The sequence below is a fragment of the Aotus nancymaae genome, unplaced genomic scaffold, assembly GCF_030222135.1.
Source record: "Aotus nancymaae isolate 86718 unplaced genomic scaffold, 86718_ANA_hifiasm-v0.15.2.pri h1tg000089l, whole genome shotgun sequence".
Taxonomy (NCBI): Eukaryota; Metazoa; Chordata; class Mammalia; order Primates; family Aotidae; genus Aotus; species Aotus nancymaae.
Window position 1 is genome coordinate 7,275,782 of NW_026988504.1, and position 23,232 is coordinate 7,299,013.

The window sequence follows — 23,232 nt, forward strand, 5'->3', positions numbered from 1 at the left end:
CCACAGGTGTGGGGCCTGGTACCTGCTTGGCCTGCTTCCAGGACTCCTCCCACTGCTTGATGGTGCTATTAGCTTCATCCAGCTCTTGCCGAAGCCGGGCCAGCTCAGCAGCCCCTGGCCCTGACAGGAAGGCGGGGGAAGTGCCTGGGGAGAAGCTTCCAGAGGCAAAATGTTCCCAGATGCTGCTGTTCATCCCATTCAGACCTGCCCCAGGGAGGAGAAAGACATCAGCTCTGGAGGGCTTTGGGCCCGGGCCCAGGCCCTGGCCAGCCCTACCTCGGGGGTTCCAGGAACTGGCTGTCCACTGGATGGGTGTGCAAAGCTCCAGCTAGTGTCAGGCCAGAGAATTTTGCAGGGACAGGAAGGCTGTGATGGTGCAGGTGATGTGGGCAGAGTCAGACCTAACCTTAAGTTTCACCTGCTACTTGATGCCACTTAACTTCTGAGGCTCAGCATCCTCATGTGGGAAACGGGGCTCTCATTGCTGGCCTCACAGGGTAACTCAAGGGACTCAGGGAGTACTACACGTGAGAGCAGTCCCAGGCCCCCGGCAGTGGCAATTTATGATTGTGGCTTCACTTTTAGGCTAGGGACTTTTTGCACCCTGATGTGAGGCCCAGGAAGAGATAAGCATTTTGGAAAAGACAGGCCAGAGCCTCGTCGGATGGCACAGCCGGGGCAGGAAGAGCTCAGGGAGCCTTGGGGCCATCCCACCTGTTTTACAGACGAGGACCCTGGATAAAATATGTTACCAAGAATCATACAAATTGTAAGTGGTAGGGCCAGGACACAGAGAGGGCGTCTGGTTCCAAAGGCCCATGCTTTCCAGTAAACTACGCCGCATGCACAGCCACCCACCCACCACCAACCCAGCCACACCTCTGCTCACTCGCTCAAAAGATGTTTACTAACATCAGGTCCCCCTGCTCTGGCCCCCCCAGGCAGCCCCTGTCTTCCCTGAGAAGGACCCATATATCCACCTCTGGCCTCACTCTGCCCACATGTACTTCCTGGTGACATCTTCCTTGCTCCCTTTCCCACTAGTCCAGTCAGGATGTTCCAGAACCAGATTTAAGACGTTTTGCTCTCTGAGCACACAAGCGCACCTACAGAAAGGCATGGTCCTGTGTGGAGACCCTGTGGCAGACACTGTCTGAGCCATCTGCCCTGTCCCAGAGAAAGACCTCAGGGTCACCCCACCCACATGAGACCAACCCTGCAGCATGCTCTCCTGTCCCGCCCATCTCTCCTCCTCCCTCGGAGAAGCTCTCCCGACTCCACTGTCCAGGTAGGTCCCTCTGCAATTCTCAGGAGGATCCCAACGGCTGTGCCCCTCTGCTTCCCATACTGGCATGGCTGCTGGGTACAGGGACTGTTGCACTCACACCTGCATCAACACAGCTGTGCTCAACAGTCACATGGTACAGGAAGGTATGTGTGGCCAGTAAGTGGGGCTAAGTCAAGATGCCACCAGAAGCCAGGCGTAGTGGTGCAAGCCTGTGGTCCCAGCTACTTAGGGGGCTGAGGTGGGAGGACCACCTGAGCTCAGGAGTTCCAGGCTCCAGTAAGCTATGATTACACCATTGTACTCCAGCCTGGGTGACACAGTGAGACCCTATCTTGAAAGAAAAAAAAAAAAAAAAGATTCCACCAGAATATGGGGCAAGTCTGGAAAATGCAACACCAGGCACCTGAAGCTGACAGAATCAACAACAGAGAACAGCCTCTTCAAAACTGCAAGGCGCTAGGAGAGCCATGTGCTGCTCTGGAATCAGGAATGAGATAAGGGAAGCCACCAAACCCAATCAGAACTCTGAAGGGCTCAGTCCCTGGGTCTGAGCAAAATGCCGGCACTCTCAGGGAGGGAGCTCCTGGTCTCTGAACAGCTGCTGGGGGTAGTGAGAGCAGGGGTGCCACGTGCTTCCCATCTCACCCTCAGGAGCACCCCGACACACACACACACAAGAGGAGATGCACAGCTGGCCCGCAGAGGCACAGCCCCACAGGTCTCTGCACCATTCTTGTAGCCACTAAACCTTGAAGTGCCCTCAGGAACCCCCAGTCCACACCATTCTAATTCTGCGTTGGACAAACAGCCTTCTGGGCCAGCCCTGGGCCTCCCTGGCAGGAAGGGTACCCGGAGGCAGGGGTCAGCCTGTCCAGCTTCTCCCTTGGGGCCCATGAACCTGGCTCATGTGAGCCAGCCTCTCGGAGCCTGGGGTGACTGGGCAGAAGAGAACATGCTGGGAGAGACCAGGCCTGGCCCTGGCAGCTCTGAGACCCCTGCTCTCACTCGCACTGGCCTTGTGCCCTGCACTTCAGACCCATTATTCCATTCAACCCTCACAACAATCATAGGAGGCAGAGGCTGCCGTTTCACAGCAGAGAAAGCTAAGGCAGAGAGACTCAATCACTTGTCCAGGGTCTGACTCTGCCTCCTCGCCCAAGGCCTCTGCCCTAACCACCAGCCTGGCTGATGTGCTGCAGACGGGGTGGCCAGAGACACCTTCTAAAGGCTCAGGTTCCTGCCCTGGGACTTCTCAGTGAGCTACTCCCCTTCTTACCCAAAGATCCATGTGATGCTGAGGTCCCCAAAAATGTGTTTTCCGACTGGCTCAGGTGGCCCTGGGGCTGCTGCAGGAAATGCGAGGAGAGGCTGACGGGAGGGGATGGGGATGCTGAGTGGAAGGAGGCAGAGCTGCCCAAGGAGCCGGGGATGTTCACGGGCGCAGAGCTCTGTAGCAAGCTGCCGCCTGCAAGAGAGGCCCGGGGAGGGCGGGCCGGGTGAGGTCAGCGCAAGCCAGGCAGGCCACATGGAGCAGGAGGCCTGGGCCAGATGGGAACCTGAGGAGTCCTCCAGGCTGCCCTGCCCACACCGCCCCATACCGATGGTGATGCTTCCTGGGTGGGGCACCGTGCTGTTATCGAAAGTCTTCTCCAGGGCAGCCACACCAAACTCATTCAGGTCCAGGTCATCCAAAGCAGACTCTAGGGACAGAGAGAGGAGGATGTGACCTCCTAAGGGCCCATCTGACCCTGACCACCACATCTCCTGCCCATGCTGCATCTTCACGCCCATGCCGCACTGGGCCCATGCTCTCCCAAGCCCTGCACCCTTCCTTCAGCTGCTTCCTGTGGCAACCCTGACTCCTGACGCTGCGTGCTGGCGATGTCCAACCCAAATGTCTCTCCTTCCTGAATCCTTCTTTGACACTTCCAGGAGGAATCACGTCCCCCTCCAGGGTCCCTGCCTCGGACAGGGGTCTTGCCCCTGATGTTACAGCTCAAGGGTCTCAGCCCTGGGCTCAGTGGGGGTGGGCAGGTCTCCGGGCACTCAGTGGCTGGTGTAGAGCAGGTGCTTGACAAATGTCCACTGCATGGGAAATTTCCCTTTAGAGGGCAGAAGCAGCATGTTGTCATCTGTCTCCCCAGTGCCTACCACAGGACCCAGCACAAAGCGGGCACCTAGAAATGAGCACTGAAAGAAACGAGCACTGACTTCTATCACCAGAAGTTCTGAGAACGTCGTGCTGGCTGTTCACTGCACAAAGATACCAGTGAGATGAATGGGGGCTGAATGACACGTCTTGGGGTGAGACTATCCTCACCCAGGGGAAAAGGCACCTCTTTCTAATTTGAGCAAAGGAGTTCTAAGGGCCAGTCTTGGCCCTACACCTTCGAGTCATTCACCCTTTAGCTCAAAGGACCTGGAGTGCCCACCCTCTGATTTTCCCAAGACAGATGTCTAAGGGGACTGGTGTGCTGATTTGAGTCTCGCTTCAGAGACTGGGTGTCTCTCACCCCAGACCCAGTCCTGGGCTTGTGAACAGAAATGGCCTAGTTACCTATGACGGACTCTACCGTGTCGCTGGTGGGGTAGAAGGGGAGAGCGTTTGCATTCATGCCAGGGATGCTGCTGGTGCCCACTGGGCTAGGGGGGGTAGCTGCCAGGCTGGAGGTGATGCTAGAAGAGATGCTTGAGGTCAGGGGGCTGCCTGTGGGGAGAATGCCCAGCATGTCCTGCAACGAGAGAGGGAAAAGGAGAGGCAATGCAATGCCTGCATACGGAGGCCAGGAGAGGCTGGAGAGGGGCTGGGGGCAAGGGAAATGGCCCATGCCAGCTCTAGTCCGGGTGCCCCCATGCCCAGATGGGCCCCGCCCACCCGACACCTTGTTGAGAGGCTGGAGTCGGAGGTGCAGAGGTTGCCAGGCCCACTCACCCCTACAGTCCTGTAGCAGGGAAGAGAGAAGCGAGTACAGGGCCTGGCACTGTGCAGAGGCTCCAGAAACACTTTCTCGACTGAGTCTAGGAGGTGAGGGGCTCCAGGGCTTGACCCACTACCCTCTCTGGATTTGTGGCTGGGACCCCACTTTCATCCTGCCCTCAGCTTTCAGGGAAAGCAGTGCCTCCCACTCCCCGAAGCCTCCCGGGATTCTGGGCCAGTCCTGTCCACAACAGAGGGGAGGAAGGGAGCTGAGAGCTCTATACCTGTTTGGGCTGAAGCAGAGGCTGCTCTTGACTCCTGGGCTCTAGTGAGTGGGGTTTTAATTTAGCCTGAGAGAGAAAATTCAGGGAGTAGATGAATATGGTGCTGGGGTTCCCTGAGTCCATCTGACCCTAAGGCTGTATGTACCGGGGGCAGGTGGTGGCAGACATGCAGTGCCCCTTCACATGTGAGCACACCCCTCCTTCTTCCTCCCACCCCCTACCCTAAGCAGGGAGCTGCCCTTCTGCTCCAGATGACTCTAGGCCTCATGTAAGCCCAGAAGGTTTCTCTCCAGGCCCAGTTAAGTACCCCTGTGTCCTGCTTCCCCAGGCCCTGGCTTTCCATGAAGGCAGCACGGGGCAGGGGAAGGACTGCTCCCAGGCGGGACCAGCTCCTCTCCTAACCAGCGCTGTGGCCCTGGGGAGGCTGTGCAGCTTCCCCAGCCTTCCTGTCTTCAGCTGTAAACAGGCTGACACTGCTCCCTCTGCTCAGTCCTGGAGAGGCCGAGGACAGTAGAGTCCTAGCTCCCAGTCATCCTCCCCGCAGGTGGACCAGGACACTCCTCCAAGCTTCTCTTGCCCCACACAGGAGAACGCTAACCTCACCGCTGCCTCCCTTATCCCTTACCTGGCATTTGAAATTTTTCAGGTACTCAGCTCCCACCTGGTCTTCCCTCTCGAAGCCAGGAGCTTTCTTATAGCTGCCAGGGGCCAGGCCAGACTCCCCAGGGAAGACAATGCCCTCCAGGTTTGGGGGCTTCCTGATGGAGCTGGGCGGGGAGCCGCAGAGGTTAGACGGGCTGCCTAGGCTGCTGTTTCTACAGAGGAGCTGTGGAGAAGGAGGGGAAGGAGTGGGCCAGTGGGCACGGCACAGGCTGTTGTGTGGCCCATCCTCCACCCTCCACAGAGGCGAGTCTTCAGCAAGGGGCGCTTTCATCTGCCAATGAGCAGCAATGACCACTCGGAGACTCCAAACCTCACAAGGGAAAGCGGGGTGACATCAGGCTTTGTCCCTTCCACCAGACCTACAGGCTGATCAACACAGGCTCTGGAGACCACCCTCCCTCACCCCCTGGCCTGGGCTTTTGATGAAGAATGCCGGGATGGAAAAGACAGAACCCCCTGGCCCAAGGTCAAATACCAGGGTGATCTCCCCAGGCCCAGAATGAAAGGGCCTAGGAGGCAAGTGTTGGCTCTATCAGGCATGGTGCCCACCCACTCCCCAGGATGGGCACGTACGGCACTGAGGTCAGGGGCATGCGGGCTGGAGGGGCTCACAGGCACCGAGTCTCCAGCGGCAGACGGCATGTACAGGACAGGACCCGGCTGGGTGGGGCTGGACACAGCTGAGGAAGGCTGCAGGTCGTCACTTAGGGGTGGCTCTGCAAGAGTCAGGGGCAGGGGTCAGCAGGCCCAAGCCAGCTCTGTCCCTCCAAAAATGCTCCTGGGTCCCTTCCAAAGGAGACCACAAACCTCCCTGCACATAAAGGAAAGGTTCCTACATCGTCTCTAGTAACTCTGTGTCTGTGCGCTTACTTTGTGCCGGGCACTGTGCCAGCACTTTGCAGTAATTGTGAATCTTCATGGTGACCAGAAAATATCAGTAATATGGTCTCCATTTTATAAATAAGAAAACTGAGACTCAGAGTAAAACCACCAAGGTGACAGAGCTAAAAAACAGAAGAGCCAGGACTTGAACGCTGATCTATGCAACTCCAAAGCCTGAATCACCTCCTTACGCTGTCTGAACCAGGTGGTCCCAATGCCCAGGGCTGCACATCAAGAATGTGCTTCTCCCTCCCAGGGCCCTCGATTTATTTTCCATTCTAATCTCAGAGATAGGGCCTGAGCCTGGAAAGAGGTTAAGGAGACCCAGGGCAGTATCCTGGGGTGGAAAAAGGTGTTAACAGGTGTGCAAGCTGGAGCTCTGTCTCCAAGACTGGTGGCGGCCACAGTATCAGGCTGAGGGTCCAGACCCACACTGTCCCATGAGGCAGCCGAAGGCCACATGTGGCTACTGAGCACCTGAAACAGGCTAGTCTGAATGGAAATATGCCATAGCATTAAAATCCATATCAGATCTCCCAGACTTAGTACAAAAAAAGGTAAAATGTTTTGATGATACATTTTTTTTGAGATTGAGTTTTGCTCTTGTTGTCCAGGCTGGAGTACAACAGCCTGATCTTGGCTCACTGCAACCTCCACTTCCTGGGTTCAAGCCACTCTCCTGCCTCAGCCTCCAGAGTAGCTAGGATTACAGGAATGCACCACCATGCCTGGCTAATTTTTATATTTTTAGTAAAGACGGGGTTTCTCCGTGTTGGTCAGGCTGGTCTCAAACTCCCGACCTCAGGTAATCCACCCACCTCGGCCTCCCAAAGTGTTGGGATTATAGGCGTGAGCCACTGTGCCTGGCTGTTTTGATAATTTTTTATCTTTATCATTGAAATGATAACCTTTTATATTGGGCTTTTTTTTTTTGAGACGGAGTCTTGCTCTGTAGCCCGGACTGGAGTTCAATGGCACGATTGTGGCTCACTGCAACCTCCGCCTCCCAGGTTCAAGCGATTCTCCTACCTCAACTCCCTGAGTAGCTGGGATTACAGGCGTCTGCCACCATGCCCAGCTAATTTTTTTTGTATTTTTAGTAGAGACAGGGTGTCACCATGTTGGTCAGCCTGGCCTCAAACTCCTGACCTCGTGATTCGCCTGCCTTGGCCTCCCAACGTGCTGGGATTACAGGTATGAGCAACCACACCCGGCTTTTTTTTTTTAATTTCATTTTTTGAGATAAGAGTCTTGCTCTGTTGCCCAGGCTGGATTGCAGTGGCACAATCTCAACTCACTGCAACCTCTACCTCCTGGGTTCAAGTGATTCTCATGCCTCAGCCTCCCGAGTAGCTGGAATTACCGGCGTGTGCCACCATGCTCAGCTAATTTTCATATTTTGCTGTATTTGTTAACATGCTTAAATATTTTAACTTTAAAATGATATATGGGGGGTTGCATTATATTCTGACTGGCTAGCTCTGCTCTAGAGGCCTAAGCAGGACTCAGCAGAGAAGACTGCCATGTTCCATTAGTGATGTCTGTCATGGGTATACCATGGGGTAGCTGGTGGGATTTGCCAAGTCAGCTGTGGGAGGCACAGTGCCTCAACCCTCCCAGGGACCATGAGTGCCCAACCAGGGGGACAGTCCCTGCAGTCTCTATCTTACTACCTTGGAAGTTCCAGGCTTTCAAGGCCGTTTCCAGAAAGGTGGGGGAATGGAGCGGACAAGGCCTGCTGCTAGCAGGCCAGGACTCCTGTGCAGGGCGTACTGCCAGGGGCCATCCCCTGCCTGAGTCTGAGCAGGCCAGGGGAGAGAGGGGTGGAGAGGGCACTGCTCTGGGGCAATGGGAACAGCATACGTTCTACGTGGGCAAAGGCGCAGAAGGGTCCTCGGGGACAGCTGCCCGACTGCTGCATGTCGTTGCACTTGGTGGACTTGTAGATCTGGAGGGCAGAGCAGAGGTGGGTCAGGCTCAGGCCCTGAGGGAAGGCCGAGCAGGCTCCCCTTCCTCCAGCATGGGTGGGCTGACTTAGTCATCTCTTGCCCTGTGCCCCTGGCCCTCCCCTCCCCTCCACTATGTCTCTCCCTACCAACTTCTTACTCAAACTCCTGAGGCAGCCCACCACCACTCCCCACTGTCACTGACACCCTCCCTTCTGGGGTCACAGGTCCCACCAGCCCTCCCAAAAGGATCCTCCAGGGACTCTCCACTCACGGGCATGGCCAGGGCTGTGCCTTTGAGCATGCACCCTGGGCATTAAGGGAGCCATGATCTCAGGCAGCTACCCTTGTCAACGTGCCCCCTGGTTTGTGACCTATACTAAGTAACTTTCCACTCTGCTGTCTGCAGGTACATGAGGTAGTTTCTGTCTATGAGTCTACCTCAGGGTGTCCTGCTTCCATGGAATACCAAGGGCAGGGACTGCAGGTGTCTCTCTGAACCCCAGACAAGACCTAGGCACACTGTTATGATCCAGGCTACCTCATGGGGCCAGAGGGCAGGGGAACTGTGTCAGGGAGGTTGCTGATAATCTAGGCTCTGATATGAGACAGGACAACGGGAAGGACGGGAAGGAGCTTGTTTATTTTTTCAATTCCTTTTTTTTTTTGAGACGGAGTTTCACTCTTGTTGCCCAGGCTGGAGTGCAATGGTACGATCTCGGCTCACTGCAACCTCCACTTCCAGGGTTTAAGCAATTCTCCTGCCTCAGCCTCCTGCCTCAGCTGGGATTACAGGCATGCGCCACCACGTTTGGCTAATTTTTGTCTTTTTAGTAGAGATGGGATTTCACCATGTTGGCCAGGCTGGTCTCAAACTCCTGACCTCAAGTGATCCACCCACCTCAGCCTCCCAGAGTGCTGGGATTATAGGCATGAGCCACTGTGCTCAGCCATATTTTTTCAATCCTAATGTCACTGGATTACAAGCACCATGAGTGGCATAAAGCCCAGGGTGGGCAGGTCGCCATACTCCATCTACACCTGCCCTGTCAGGAGGCTGGGGGACACAGAACTGGAAGCAGGGGGCTGCTTGGTGAGCATGGGCTCAGAACAGGAGAAGCTGCCAAACTCAGCAGACAGGACTTCCTGGGGAGAGCCAGTGGCTGGGACTGCAGGCATGAGCCACTGCACCTGGCCAATCTTTTTTTTTTTTGAGATGGAGTCTTGCTCTTCACCCAGGCTGCCAACACCTGCCCTGACCCCGCTTGCCTCTCTCTTTACTCCCCAAAGGCCCCTTTCCCCGCCCTGCCGCGGGGCCCACCTCGGGGTGGAACTGCTGCTCGGTGCGGGTGTGGCAGTACTGGCAGGCATCTCCATTCTCACACTTGCCGGGGTCTCCCCACTCATCCCCGTGCTTGACGTTTGGACATGGAGACGACCTGGCCAACAAGAGGGTGGGGTCAGATGGAGGCAAGAGGGTGAGATTGGAGTCTAGTGGGTGCCACCTGGACCCCGCCTCATAGGCGTGGGCACAGAAACGGAAAAGACCAGCTGCAGAGTCAGGGCCTTGCTGGTGCCACAAGCCAAGCTCTTTCTCTGGCCCAGCCTGGCCGCATCACCATGAAGGATATTGTTTGATTCCCCTCGGCCAGGCCCTCCCACCAGCCCAAGCAGGGTCAGGCTGGAGCCATAACCACACTGTCCACACTGTGGCCTGGCCCTCATCCAGCACACTCCCCTCAGGATCAGAAGCGGGGGGGCCACAGAGACGATCTGACCAGGGTCCTCATTCATGCAGGAGGTGAAGCTGGGCTCCTACTGTCCAGCCATCCTCACTATGCCCCCCCCGGGCCCTGGGTCTGCGATCCTGTCATCCCCAGGGCCAGCCTCCCCACCTCCCAGAGAGCCACAGTGGGAGTAGCATCTGCCTGATCCCTTCCCTGCCACTCCTCCCTCCCGTGGCTGGCCTCCTGGGGCCAAAGGACCTGTATTTGTGCTTCCGGGGGCTCCGCCGCCGGTCCTTGCTGTTGTGGTGGTAGGGACAGGCATAGCCTTGGCGGCACAGCCGCGGGGGCTTCTTGCAAGGCTCCGTCTTATAGTTCCCCAGCACATAAGCAGTCTCTGCACAGGGGGCCAGAGGGCAGGGGTCAGGTGACAGGAGCTGGAGCACCCCAAGACTAGCAGGACTGAAGTGGAGGGAAGGAGAAGCCACTGGGAAGGAGTGTAAGACTGGAGGCCCCTGCGAAATGAGAGTAGGGCCCCTTCTCCCAGGCCATGGCTCAGCCACAGGTACGGCAAGGCTGAAAGATACTGTCCCTCAGAGAGACACCCACAGCTCACAGGGTGAAAGGGCTGGAAACATTTGCATGTGCACTTAGATGCGTGCCTGTGCACATGTGAAAGCCTAGGGGGATCTTGGGAACATGACGTGTCAGGGAAAACACCCTTAGAGGTGCCTTTTGAAGAGAGGGTGTAGGGTGGGATGCGGGCCAGGTCGGGGCTTCGGCTGAAACAGGCAGTAGGTGGCAGTGAGCCAAATCCCCAGGGCTGCTATGAACTGGACAGGGATGGAACAGCCAGGGCATGGGTGCCTGTACCTTGCCACCGAGGCTCCTCGCTGAGGATCTTTTCTATCATGGCGTGGCTCGCTGCCCCGGCCGACTGGCCCTCTATGCTCCCCTCTACCGTGGTCTGACCATTCTGCAAGGCCTCCATGGCCTGAAGCTCCCTGAGAGGAGAGGAAAGAACAGAGGGTGGAGAGGGGGCATGAGGCGGCAAGAACCAGAGTGCCAGCCCTCCACTGCAGTCTGTGATACTCACCGTCATCAGCCGCCAGGCCCCTGCCCTGGACCCCAGCCTACTGCCATCAGCCCAGCCCAGCACCCAGCCCACCTGATGTCGTAGACAGGGGAGCGGAGGTCATGGGGCCCGTGGGCGAAAGCGCAGTGCAGGCCGTTTTTGGTGCAGTTGCCTTTCGAGTCTGTCTCGTGGATGCAGATTCCAGTTTTGTAGTAACGAAGGTGGTATCTGCGTTCAGTGTCCCCTGTGGTTCTGTGCAGGAATGGGCACCTGGAACACGGTAGTAGGGGTTAGTCAACTTTGCTACCTGTAGCCTAGGCTTCCCTGCCTACCCCGTGCCCTTTCCCCAACTGTTGAAAGGCTTTCATTATGGTCTGGAAGGTGCACTAGGAAGAAGGCAATGACGTGCCCTCCTGCGAGGTAAGAGAACCTCCCTGCTGCTGCTCACAGCCTAAACTGGACCCAACAGGGCCTGGTATTCCTGGGCAGGACAGACACCTGGGAGAACAAATGCTGCCCAGGCTTGGGGGCCATAAGAGAACCAAATGATCCACTCAAAACTTAGGCACACCCCTCATCCCTTGAGTGCTTCATTAAGCTAGGGGTAGGGATCTTTTCTATCATGGACCTCTGTGATAAAGAGGTGCTGGGCCGGACCAGTAGCTCACACCCGTAATCCCAGCACTTTGGGAGGCAAGGCAAGAGGATTATTTGAGGCCAGGAATTTGAGGCCAGCCTGGGCCACAAAGTGAAGACATCCCCCTACCAATCTCTACAAATTAAAATGTTTAAAAATCATGGCTGGGCATGGTAGGTCACACTGGTAATCCCAGCACTTCAGAAAGCTGAGGCGGGTGGATCACCTGAGGACAGGAGTTTGAGACAAGCCAAGCAAACATGGTGAAACCCCATCTCTACTAAAAATACAAAAAATTAGCTGGGCATAGTGGCATGCACCTGCAATCCCGGCTACTGGGGACACTGAGGTAGAATTGCTTGAACCCAGCAAGTAGAAGTTGCAGTGAGGTGAGATCGCACCACTGTACTCCAGCCTGTGCAATAGAGTGATACTCTGTCTCAAAAAAAAACAAAAACAAAACTGAAGCTGGACACAGTGGCTCATGCCTGTAATCCCAGCACTTTGGGAGGCCAAGGTGGGCGGATCACCTGAGTTCAGGAGTTCGAGAGCAGCTTGGCCAACATGGTGAAACCCCATCTCTACTAAAAATGCAAAATTAGCCAGGTGTAGGGGTGCACACCTGTAGTCCCAGCTATTTGGGAGGCTGAGGCAGGAAAATCACTTGAACCTGGGAGGCGGAGGTTGCAGTGAGCCAAGATCACACCATTGCACTCAAACCTGGGCAACAGAGTCGAGTCTAACGGTGCAGTGAGCTATGATGGTGCCACTGCATTCTAGCCTGGGGAAAGAGGGATACCCTGCCTAAATAAATAAAAATTATAAAAATTAAGAAAAGAAAGAGAGCTGATGTAGAGAAAGTTCTATGAGACAAGTAGGGTCAATGAATATTCTCTCTCAGTGATACTCCCAGGTTTGTCACCACCTTATGTTTGTCATTATTTCTCTACAAAGATTTGCAGTAAGATATTTAGGGTCAGCAGACCTGGACACCGGTGAGGCGCTCTCTCTAAACAGCCAGCTTTGGTGGGAACCGCCTGGGATGTGGTAAGTGTACCCCCCGGATAGGGAAGGGCCCCGTGATCCTCAGAGGGGGATGAAAAAAGGCCAAGGAGTCTGCTGGGTTCAGATGTGGGTCCTCAGGTTTTAGCAAAAGAAAGGCCTGTTTTAGGTTTCCTAAAGGTGGGAAAGGGAAATGACATCCCCCGCCCCAGGGATGGTCTGAGCCCAGGTTCGGACCATGGGCTGGGCTGCAACCAGTCCTCTAAAAGCAACCTCTGACTGGCCTCCCCGAATCTGCCCAGCCTACCCTGAGGGCATCTGACCCAGAAGGAGACATGGGGCTCCTCTGAGGACAGGCTGGGTCACTCACTCGTCGCCCTCCGGGCAGAGGCCTGTAGCCTCGTCGTACTTGGTGCAGTAGACGTCAGGGCTGTAATTGAAGGTGCCGTCCCGACGGCGGATGGACCGGCGGCGCCGCTGGTTCACGAAGTGCCAGTGGAAGCAGGTGTACGGCCGATGCTGCGTGCATTTGTGTTGCACAAAGAGTGGGCACTGCTCCGTGCGGAATTCCTTCAGGTACCTGCAGAGAGCCCCGTGTGGGGCAGGCCGGGAGCAGAGAGTGAAGTCTCCAGTTCCCAGTTAGCCACCAAGTCCCCGAGGGCCCTGCCCTGGGGTGCTAGTGCCACTGGGACACCAGGAGAGACCCAGAGCTGTAAGGCTGCACCTCAGCTCTAGGATCCAAACCCACACCCAAATCCCACACGAGCCTGAAAGGCAGGAACCACAGACCACAGGGCCCTCGGCCGTCAGCTGCCTGTCGTGTTGACCAGCTGTGGCATTCATCAGCAGTTTGGTTCTCTGAGCCCTCTCCAAGGTTTCCCAAGCCAAACCACTAATCACAGGCAAAGGGCTGCACAAAAGAGCATGAGGTGCCTCTCCCAAACTCTACAGGCCTCTGCTATTCAGGTCCACCTGCCCGTTGTTGCAGGCCTCACCTGTACCATGAGCTGGAGCTGTGGGCTGAGGGGAGAATCTGCAGATAAGCACTTAGGCTTTTCAGCTCTGAAGCTGAAAGCCCAGGTCACAAGGCATCCCTTGGGATTACTGACTCAGTAACTACCGTCCTCTGCCTGCCTTTGCCGAGACATTTCCTAGCACTACCTAGATCTGTGCTTGGGGAAAAGCTCATATTGACATTCTGAAGAGATCCTCCCACCCACCCCTGCTGCTCCAGCCTGTTCTGTCCCCAGTAGTGTCACTGTACATGAGTACCTGCAGCAGCTGGGCTATTTATGTCCTGGGGCATGAAGCTGTCTCCTTTTGGCCACCTCCTCCCAGCCTTCACTGGTCTCTCTCCTCTGCCCTTCGTGTGTAATGGCCAAGACACTCCCAAATCTCTTCTCCCACATCCCATCCAGCAGAAGGCCCCAGACCCACTCGCCCCCTTACAGGACACACTGTCCATCTGGGTTTTTGTTCGCTACATGTGTCCAAGTTGGGGGGGGGGTCTCCTAGACTAGGTCCCCCTCCACCCCCAAGCCCTGGGAAGGACAGGCAGTTAGTATATAGTTCTCTTTAGTCTCTTGAGCCTAACAATGCAAGCAACAAATGGCTTGGGATAGGGCATCTAAGCCACTGAGGATGGTGCCAGAGGCTTGGAGATTGTATGCAGAAAGAAGTGTGAAGGGAACAGCAGCCTGACCTGAAACGACTGCCTGGGTTCCAAGCAGAGCCTGGATCCAAGGGCATGGAACAAAGGCCAAAGGGTCCAGCCCATGTCTCTGGCTCATGCCAAGACACTCAGGGCCTTTCCAGTCTGGCCATAATGAAGGTGTGGGGGCAGGCAGGTCCAGGGCAGAGACCTTTCAGACAGGTTTTCTTTTTTCTTTTTTTCTTTTTTTTTTGAGACAGTCTCCCTCTGTTGCCCAGGCTGGCATGCAGTGGTGCAATCGCTGCTTATTGCAACCTCCACCTCCTGGGTTCAAGCAATTCTCCTGCCATGGCTTCCTGAGTAGCTTCGATTACAGGCACCCACCACCACGCCCAGTTAGTTTTTGTATTTTTAGTAGAGATGGGATTTCGCCATGTTGGCCATGCTGGTTTTAAACTTCTGGCCTCAAGTGATCCACCTGCCTCGGCCTCCCAAAGTGCTGGGATTACAGGCATAAGCCACAGACAGGTTTTCTTTAATACAAATGAAAAATCCTCCCAGCCTTAAAGTTTGAAGTGTCTACAGGTGTATGCACCGAGAGGCATGGGGGCAGGCAGCTGGATGCTGCATAAGGAGCACAAATAGGTTAAGGGGCAGTGAAGCCTTCAGAGTCCTGCTGTTTATTCAGCTCACATTTACTGGGAACCTACTAGGTGCAGGCACGGTGCTAAGCGGTGAGGACCCTGAGGAAGGGGCAGGTCCCTGTCCTTAGGAAGCTCATGTTTTCATGGGAGAGACAAACAAATAACAGGGGAATTGAGTGTGGAAAGGATTATGAGGTAGGTTTGCTCAGGGGCCTTGCACAAAGAGTGGGCACTGCTCCGTGTGGAATTCCTCAAGTACCTGCAGAGAGATCCTTCCAAAAGAAGGATCCTTGACCCAGGCTGGGATGCAGGAAGGAGGAAGGGAGAAGGGAGAGGTACTAGTGGATGAAGAATTTCAGGGTGTTTTAGGCACAGGAACAGTATGAGCTTGGAGACAGAATGTGTCTGGTTCTAAAAGCTCCCAGTTTCTTTGTGGATGTGTGTGGAGTAGGAAGGGAACTGGAAGAGAGAAAAGGAGGATGAGGTGAGGTGCAGGAGGCAAACTGCAAATTTCATCTCTGGGCCCCAGGTACATCCTGAAGATACCAGGCAGAAATCTGGAAGGCTCCCTACGGCCTCATGTGCTCTCCTGGTCCCTTTGGCATTCAAAGCAAAGGTCCTTCTTCTCCTTTACTGCCTGGTTAAACAGAAAGTTGTGCTCTCCTGCTGCACACAGATACCAAGCCTGGCACTGAGCTGGGATACCCATTCCTCAAACTGCTAGGACCATCTGCTTCCTGACTTTTTTGGACCCACAAAGAGACTACCTCAGGACGTAACAAAATGTGAGAGAAGGAACTTTCCTGAAAAAGGACAAGGACCGGGACCAGAAACACAGAAGAGTTGAGCATGGTTAGAATGGGCAGATTCAACATGGTGAAACCCTGTCTCTACTAAAAATACAAAAATTAGCTGGGCATGGTGGCACGCACCTGTAATCACAGCTACTCAGGAGGCTGAGGCAGGAGGATCACTTAAACATAGGAGGCGGAGGTTGCAGTGAGCCAAGATAGCGCCACTGCACTCAAGCCTGGTGACAGAGGGAGACCCCCTTTTAAAAAAAAAAAAAAAGAATGGGCAGATTAAGGATGGAACACCCAGTTAAACTGGAATCTCATATTAGCAATGAATAATATTTTAGCCTAAGTAAGTCACAAATATTGCATGGGACATATTTATCCTAAAGAAATTACCTGTTTCCAGTCAGTCATGGTGGCTCATGCCTGTAATCCTAGCACTTTGGGAGGCTGAGGTGGGCGGATCACCTGAGGTCAGGAGTTCAAGACCAGACTGGCCAACATGGTGAAATCCCATCTCTACTAAAAATACAAAAAGAATTGGTTGGACACAGTGGCTCACACCTGTAATCCCAACACTTTAGGAGGCTGAGGTGGGTGCATAACAAGGTCAGGAGTTCAAGACCAGCCTGGCAAAGATGGTGAAACCCCATCTCTACTAAAACTACAAAATTTATCCAGGCGAAGTGGCAGGCGCCTGTAATCCCAGTTATGTGGGAGGCTGAGGCAGGAAAATCTCTTGAACCCGGGCGGCAGAGGTTGCGGTGGGCAGAGATCGCGCCACTGCACTCTAGCCTGGGCGACAGAGTGAGACTCCATCTCAAAAAATAAAATAAAATAAATTAGCTGGGCATAGTGGCACACACCCAGCCCTCTAACGTTTTATAAAGCACTTCTTTTTTTTGAGATGGATTCTCGTTCTGTTGCCCAGGCTGCAGTGCAGTGGCTTGGGCCCAGGAGGTTGAGGCTGCAGTAAGCCGTGCTCAAACCACTAAACTCCAGCCTGGGCAACAGAGCAAGACTCTCTCTCAAAAAAAATTATAATTAAAAAAATTAAGGCTGAGTATGGTGGTTCACACCTATAATTCCAGCACTTTGAGAGGCCAAGGCGGGTCAATCACCTGAGGTCAGGAGTTCGAGACCTGCTTGGCCAACATGGCAAAACCCCTGTCTCTACTAAAAATACATGAATTCACTGGGCATGATGGTGGGCACCTGTAATCCCAGCTACTGGGGAGGCTGAGGCAGGAGAATCGCTTGACCCCAGGAGGCAGAGCGTGCAGTGAGCCGAGATCATGTCACTGCACTCTAGCCTGGGTGACAAGAGCGAAACTCCATCTCAAGAAAAAAAAAAAATTATAAACAACAAAAGTCAGGCTACATGAAATCTAAATTCAATCACTTGCCCCACTAAACCAACAGTGGTAACAAGTAAGGGATTAATGATAAATTAGACAAATTACATCGCCCTTAAGGAGATGTTAAACCAAGAGCTAAACTGCTATCAGCTGTTTCCAGATAATGTTTAAATCCTGTCCCGAGTTGTTTAATAATAGATTTATCAGTGATTTATCAGATTTATCATTTCCACTCTTTTCTGAGGAGTGTTAGAATTTGAATACACTGAATAAACAGAAAAGTACTAGAAATGACTGACATCTAACTAGTGTGTAAATTTAGAGGTGATAAGGAGAAAGCAGCATTTCAATTTACATCTAGTTCCCCATTGCTTCTAGAAGAGTGTTTAGCCTCAAGCTGACCCTACCTCCCCTGCTGCCACTAACCTCCCCCTCTCCCCAACAACAAAATACACTCTACGGCAGGGTCAGCAAACTTTTTTTTTTGAGACGGAGTTTCACTCGTTGCCCAGGCTGGAGTGCAATGGCACAATCCTGGCTCACCACAACCTCCACCTTCCCAGGTTCAACCCATTCTCCTGCCTCAGCCTCCTAAGTAGCTGGGATTACAGGAATGCACCACCACACCCAGCTAATTTTGTATTTTTAGTTGAGATGGGCTTTCTCCATATTTGTCAGGCTGCTCTTGAATTCCCAACCTCAGGTGATCTGCCTGCCTCAAGGCCTCCCAAAGTGCTGGTATTACAGGTATGAGCCATCGCGCCCAGCCTATTTTTTTTTTTTTTTTTAAGACAGGGGCTCACTTTGTTGCCCAGGCCGGAGTGCAGCAGCTCAAGCAGGGCTCACTGCAGACTTGACCTCCTGAGCTCAAGTGATCCTCCCAGCTCAGGCTTTGCAGTAGCTGGGACTAGAGGCTCGTGTGCCCATGCCCTGCTGAATTTTTTTTTATTTTTAGTACAGACAAGGTCTCACTATATTACCCAGGCTGATCTTGAACTCCTGAGCTCAAGTAATCATCCCCTGCTTTGACCTGCTGAAGTGATGGGATTACAGGTGTGAGCCACCACACCTCGCCTGTAAGGAGATTGTATGTGTTTCATCTTTGATAATGTCTTTTTGCATACACAGATATTTCTAAATGTTAATAACATTCCACAAGCATACAGGTTTGTTTTTTGTTTTTCTTTTTAGAGACAGAGTCGCACTCTGTCACCCAGGCTGGAGTGCAGTGGTGCAATCACAGCTCACTGCAGCCTCAACCTCCTGGGCTCAGATGACCCTTCCACCTCAGCCTTCCAAGTAGCTGGTACAAGCATGCATGCGCCACCACGCCTAGCTGATTTTTGTATTTTTTGTAGAGACAGGGTTTTGCTGTGTTGCCCAGGCTCAAGCGTGTAATTTTTATTCAGGATATCCATCTTTTAGATGACAATTATAGAATTCTTTTTTTTTTTGAGACAGAGTCTCACTCTGGTGCGTAGGCTGGAGTGCAGTGTCACAATCTCCGCTTACTACAACTTCTGCCTCCCAGGTTCAAGGGATTCTCCCTGCTTCAGCCTCCTGAGTAGCTGGGATTACAGGGGCCTGCCACCACCACACCTGGCTAATTTTTGTATTTTTTAGTAGAGACAGGGTTTCACCATGTTGAAATTCCTGACCTCAGGTGATCCGCCTGCCTTGGTTTTCTAATGTGCTGGGATTACAGGCGTGAGCCACCACACCTGGCCAGAATTCTATTAATCTTAATACTTATCTATTAATCACTTCCAGTTGAAGGTTTGGCATCAACTCAGCTGTGCAGGTTAATGGATTTAGTTTTATTTTTTTAGATGGAGTCTCACTATTACCCAGGCGGGAGTGCAGTAGTGCAATCTCGGCTTCAGCTCACTGCAACCTCCGCCTCCCACGTTCAAGTGATTTTCCTGCCTCAGCCTCCCAAGTAGCTGGGATTACAGGCATACACCATCACACCCAGCTAATTTTATTTTTTGGTAGAGATGGGGTTTCACCATGTTGGCCAGGCTGGTCTTGAACTCCTGACTTCAAGTGATCTGCCCACCTTGGCCTCCCAAAGCACTGGGATTACAGGTGTAAGCCACCACACCGATCCAGTGGATTTCAAAATAGAGCCATTTCCTTTGCATTCATATCAAGATGCAAAATCCCTGATAGAACTATAGCCTGCATTTGGAACATGTGTAGGAATGGAGAGTTTGCCGTTGTTTTCACTTTTGACAGCACAGAAGTATACAAGGCAGCTTAACATGACATAATGATTTAAACATTAGCTGTCATCAAAATGACTTCACTGCAGCACAGGGTTTGCATAAGCACTGTTTTGCTTTGTAATTTTAGGTTGAATTCATTAGCAAACATTACCTAATCCACAGCAAAAGCTAATTTCCAAAGCCATTCAGTATTCAATAGTAGTGGTTGAGAGCAATTCTTCTCATTGAGAAAATTTTCAATCTCAGCCCTGAGCTCAAAAAATTAAAAGAAAACTACCACTGCTAAGCCATCAAACTACTGTGTAGCAGGGCACATCAGAATATTCAACTTCTGTTTCTGACAAAAATTCATGGAACTGATGATTCACAAAACCAAGTAAAATCACTGCTGCTAAGAACATGATAAATTAAAATATTTTCTGCAAAGTACCTGCTGATGAATAACACAATGAGTAAACCACCTTACATTTTCACAAGCTTTGTAAATTTATCCAATTAAATACGTTTCTGCTGTACACATATTTTTACCACCACCAGCTGTAAAAGATACTAGCAGAATTACACTGTAGGTTGTACTGAATTAGTGTTTTCTTAGCTTTTTTTGAAAATATTCTCACCTGCAGTTGTTTCAAACAAACCATACATAGAAGCTAATTCTATACTCACTTCAAACTTGGCATCAACTCCACAAATAAGTAAAAACTAAACAGTAACAGTAACTAGCTGTGGACTCATCAATAGCCAGGAAAAACCACACAAAATCAGCCTTTTTAAATTGACTACTGATGTTGCTCCTAACACCCTCCTAACATCAGCAAGAACATAGCTGTTCTTGCTGAAAAGCTAACACTCTGAAACAAGTGTGTTTTCTCTGGACACACTTCTCCAGCTGGTGCAATCAAACACAATTTAATTAACTCAACATCAGGAAATGGCTTTCCTTGCCTAACTAACAAATGAGCCACTCAGAAACCTGCTTCAGTTGTAGCCTCGTTTTCATTTTTGTGAAGAAATTCTGCTGTAAGGAAATATTCCTAGCTCCATGCAGTGGCTCATGCCCATAATCCCAGCATCTCAGGAAACGGAGGTGGGAGGATCACTTGAGCCCAGGAGTTTGAGGGCAACATAGCAAGACCCCATCCCTAAAACATTTTTAAAAAACGAAACCAGGCACGTGCCCATAGTCCCAGCTAGTTGGGAAGCTGAAGAGAGAGGATCAGTAAACCCAAGAGTTTAAGGCTGCAGTGAGCTATGGTTGTACCATTGTACTCCAGCCTGGGTGACAGAGTGAGACACTGTCTTAAAAAAAAAAAAAAAAAAAAAAAAAGTCTGTACTGAAAAAATGCATCACCATTATCAGACCAAGCATTTATCACAATATTCCCAACTCATAAGAAAGCAATGGTCAGAAAAAAAATTTTAGGTTGGGGCCGGGCACGGTGGCTCATGCCTGTAATCCCAGCACTTTGGGAGGCTGAGGTGGGCGGATCACCTGAGATCAGGAGTTCGAGACCAGCCTGGCCAACATGGAGAAACCCCATCTCTACTAAAAAAAAAAAAAATTTTTAGGTTGAGCGCAGTGGCTCACGCCTATAATCCCAGCACTTTGGAAGGCCAAGCAGGCGAATCACTTGGGGTCAGGAGTTTGAGACCAGCCTGGCCAACGTGGAGAAACCCATCTCTACTAAAAGTACAAAAAATGATCCAGGCATGGTGGCTCACACCTATAATCTGAACTACTTGAGTGGCTGAGGCATGAGAATCACCTGAACCTGGAAAGCTGAGGTTGCAATGAGATGAGATCACACCACTGTACTCCAGCCTGGGCAACAGAGCAAGACTCTGTCTCAAGAAGAAAAAAAAAAGAAGAAGAAAGAAAGCAAAATAAATTTTTAAAGGAGTATTTCCTTTTTTCTTTTTTAAATAAAGAGACAGGGTTGGCTGGGCGTGGTGGCTCATGCCTGTAATCCTAGCACTTTGGGAGGCCAAGGTGGGTGGATCACTTGAGGTCAGGAGTTCAAGACCAGCCTGGCCATCATGATGAAACCCCATCTTTAAAAAAAAAAAAAAAAAAAAAAGAGACAGGGTCTCGCTCTGTCACCCAGGCTGGAAGCAGTAGTGTGATCACAGCTCATTGCAACCTCAACTCCTGGGCTCAAGGTGTCCTCCTGCCTCGGCTTCCCAAAATGCTAGGATGACAAGCATAAGCCACAATGCCCAGTCACAGCTATCTTTATTAGATGCTTTGCCACCAAATGTGTTAACAAAATCATCCACGTGCCACCGAGCCTTAAAAGTGTAATGTTTGGCCAGGTGCGGTGGCATGTGCCTATAGTCCCAGCTACTTGGGAGGCTGAGGTGGGAGGATCACTTGAGCCCAGGAGTTCTGGGCTGTAGTGCGCTATGCCAATCGAGTGTCTGCACTAAGTTTGGGATCAATATGGTGACCTCCCAGGATCGGGAGACCACCAGGTTGCCTAAGGAGGGGTGAACTGGCCTAGGTCAGAAATGGAGCAGGTCAAAACTCCCGTGCTGATCAGTAATGGGATCATGCCTGTGAATAGCCACTGTGCTCCAGCCTGGGCAACATAGCGAGACCCCATCTCTTTTTTTTTTTTTTTTTTGACCCCATCTCTTAAAATAAAAAAATAAAATAAAATAAAAAGTGTAATGTTTGAAGTGAATTTTTCTCTTCCTCTTTTCTTCTGATGTAAGAAGTATGTACTGGTAATGAAGAATATATAAGGTGTGGTATGCTGATACATGTAGCAATGTAAAGCAATAAGCATCACATATATCAGTCTCCTGTTGCAACTACTCGGCTCTGTAGCTGAAGAGCACAAGCAGCCAAATAAGCACAGGTTCAGTGAAAGATTTAGGGACTCTTTGAAATTCACATAATCATCACATTATGAAATATCATTTTTTTTTCAACCATTAAAAAATGTGAAGGACAGGCACAGTGGCTCATGCCTGTGATCCCAGCACTGTGGGAGGCCAAAGCAGGTGGATTGCTTCAGCTCAGGAGTTCGAGACCAGCCTGGACAACGTGGCGAAACACTCTCTCTACAAAAAAGTAAAAATTATCTGGGTGTGGTAGTGCACACTTATAGTCCCCGCTACTCAGGAGGCTGAGGCAGGAGGATTCTTTGAGCCTGGGAGATCAAGGCTGTAGTGAACCAAGATCGTGTCACTGCACTCCAGCCAGGAGGATAGACCAAGACCTGTCTCAAAAGAAAGTGAAAACAATTCTTAGCTTGTGGGCCCTATAAAAGCAGGCAGCAGGCTGGATTTGGCATGCAAGCCAGTTTGCTGACCTCTGCTCTACACTTGGGTTGTCTTTTTTTTCCTTTTCGTGAAGAAAGGGGTCTCCCTATATTGCCTGAGCAGGTCTCCAACTCCCGGGCTCAAGCCATTCTCTGGCCTCTGCTAAGTGCTGGAATTACAAGTGACCTCAGCTCTAAACAGTTGGTATGCCCCATCACGTCACACCCTTACATCTCCATACTTTTGATCACATCGTTCCCTGGGTCTAGATCACCCTGAGGGTTCCCTGGCCCTGCCTGCCCCCTCTTCCATGTTCCTACTGTACTATGTGAATATACCTGGTGCAGCTACCACAGTGGATTCTGACTGTTTTGTACTCTGCCACATATATCATCTTTGTATCCCTGCACAGAGCTGACCCACAGCAGGTGCTCGAGATGTGTGAAAGTGAAAGGAAAAGCAAAGAGCATCCCAAGTGGTACAAGCCTGGTACAAAGCAGCTCTGCACAAACCTAATAAAACACAGAGAAGCAACTCCAACCTCTGACTTAGACACTTATGGCAATTAAATCAGTAAGCTCTCTCTTCCACATCATGTCTGCTCAGCTTTGTTCCTCACCTGTACACTAAAATTGAGATCTTCTGCCTCACACACAGAATAGAAAAGCAACCAAGGGGATTGCTGGCACGTGGCTCCTCTTTTGTTATTGGTGCTGGGAATGTGCAGAGATCATTACAGGTTAATTTTTTTGAAAAAGGATCTCATTCTATCACCCAGGCTGGAGTGCTGTGGTACAATTACAGGTCACTGCAGCCTCCTAGGCTCAAGTAATCCTCCTACCTCAGCCTCCCGAGTAGCTGGGACTATA

The 23,232-nt window shown here is 51.8% G+C and overlaps 1 protein-coding gene and 1 pseudogene across 1 annotated transcript in view; one reads left to right on the forward strand and one right to left on the reverse strand.

Moving 5' to 3' along the window:
• UNK (unk zinc finger) overlaps nucleotides 1-23,232 on the reverse strand; it is a 39,269-nt gene that overhangs the window by 2,916 nt on the left and 13,121 nt on the right. The window contains exons 2-14 of the mRNA XM_012453695.2: nucleotides 12,789-12,998; nucleotides 10,873-11,049; nucleotides 10,578-10,708; nucleotides 9,966-10,101; nucleotides 9,302-9,419; nucleotides 7,898-7,982; nucleotides 5,726-5,868; nucleotides 5,115-5,315; nucleotides 4,490-4,555; nucleotides 3,846-4,020; nucleotides 2,887-2,988; nucleotides 2,565-2,753; nucleotides 23-204 (exon numbers count right to left, since the gene is read on the reverse strand). Coding sequence (XP_012309118.1) covers nucleotides 23-204; nucleotides 2,565-2,753; nucleotides 2,887-2,988; nucleotides 3,846-4,020; nucleotides 4,490-4,555; nucleotides 5,115-5,315; nucleotides 5,726-5,868; nucleotides 7,898-7,982; nucleotides 9,302-9,419; nucleotides 9,966-10,101; nucleotides 10,578-10,708; nucleotides 10,873-11,049; nucleotides 12,789-12,998 — 1,915 coding nt within the window. The remainder of the gene's footprint in view (nucleotides 1-22; nucleotides 205-2,564; nucleotides 2,754-2,886; nucleotides 2,989-3,845; nucleotides 4,021-4,489; nucleotides 4,556-5,114; nucleotides 5,316-5,725; nucleotides 5,869-7,897; nucleotides 7,983-9,301; nucleotides 9,420-9,965; nucleotides 10,102-10,577; nucleotides 10,709-10,872; nucleotides 11,050-12,788; nucleotides 12,999-23,232) is intronic.
• On the forward strand, nucleotides 651-2,020 carry LOC105718115 (uncharacterized; annotated as a pseudogene).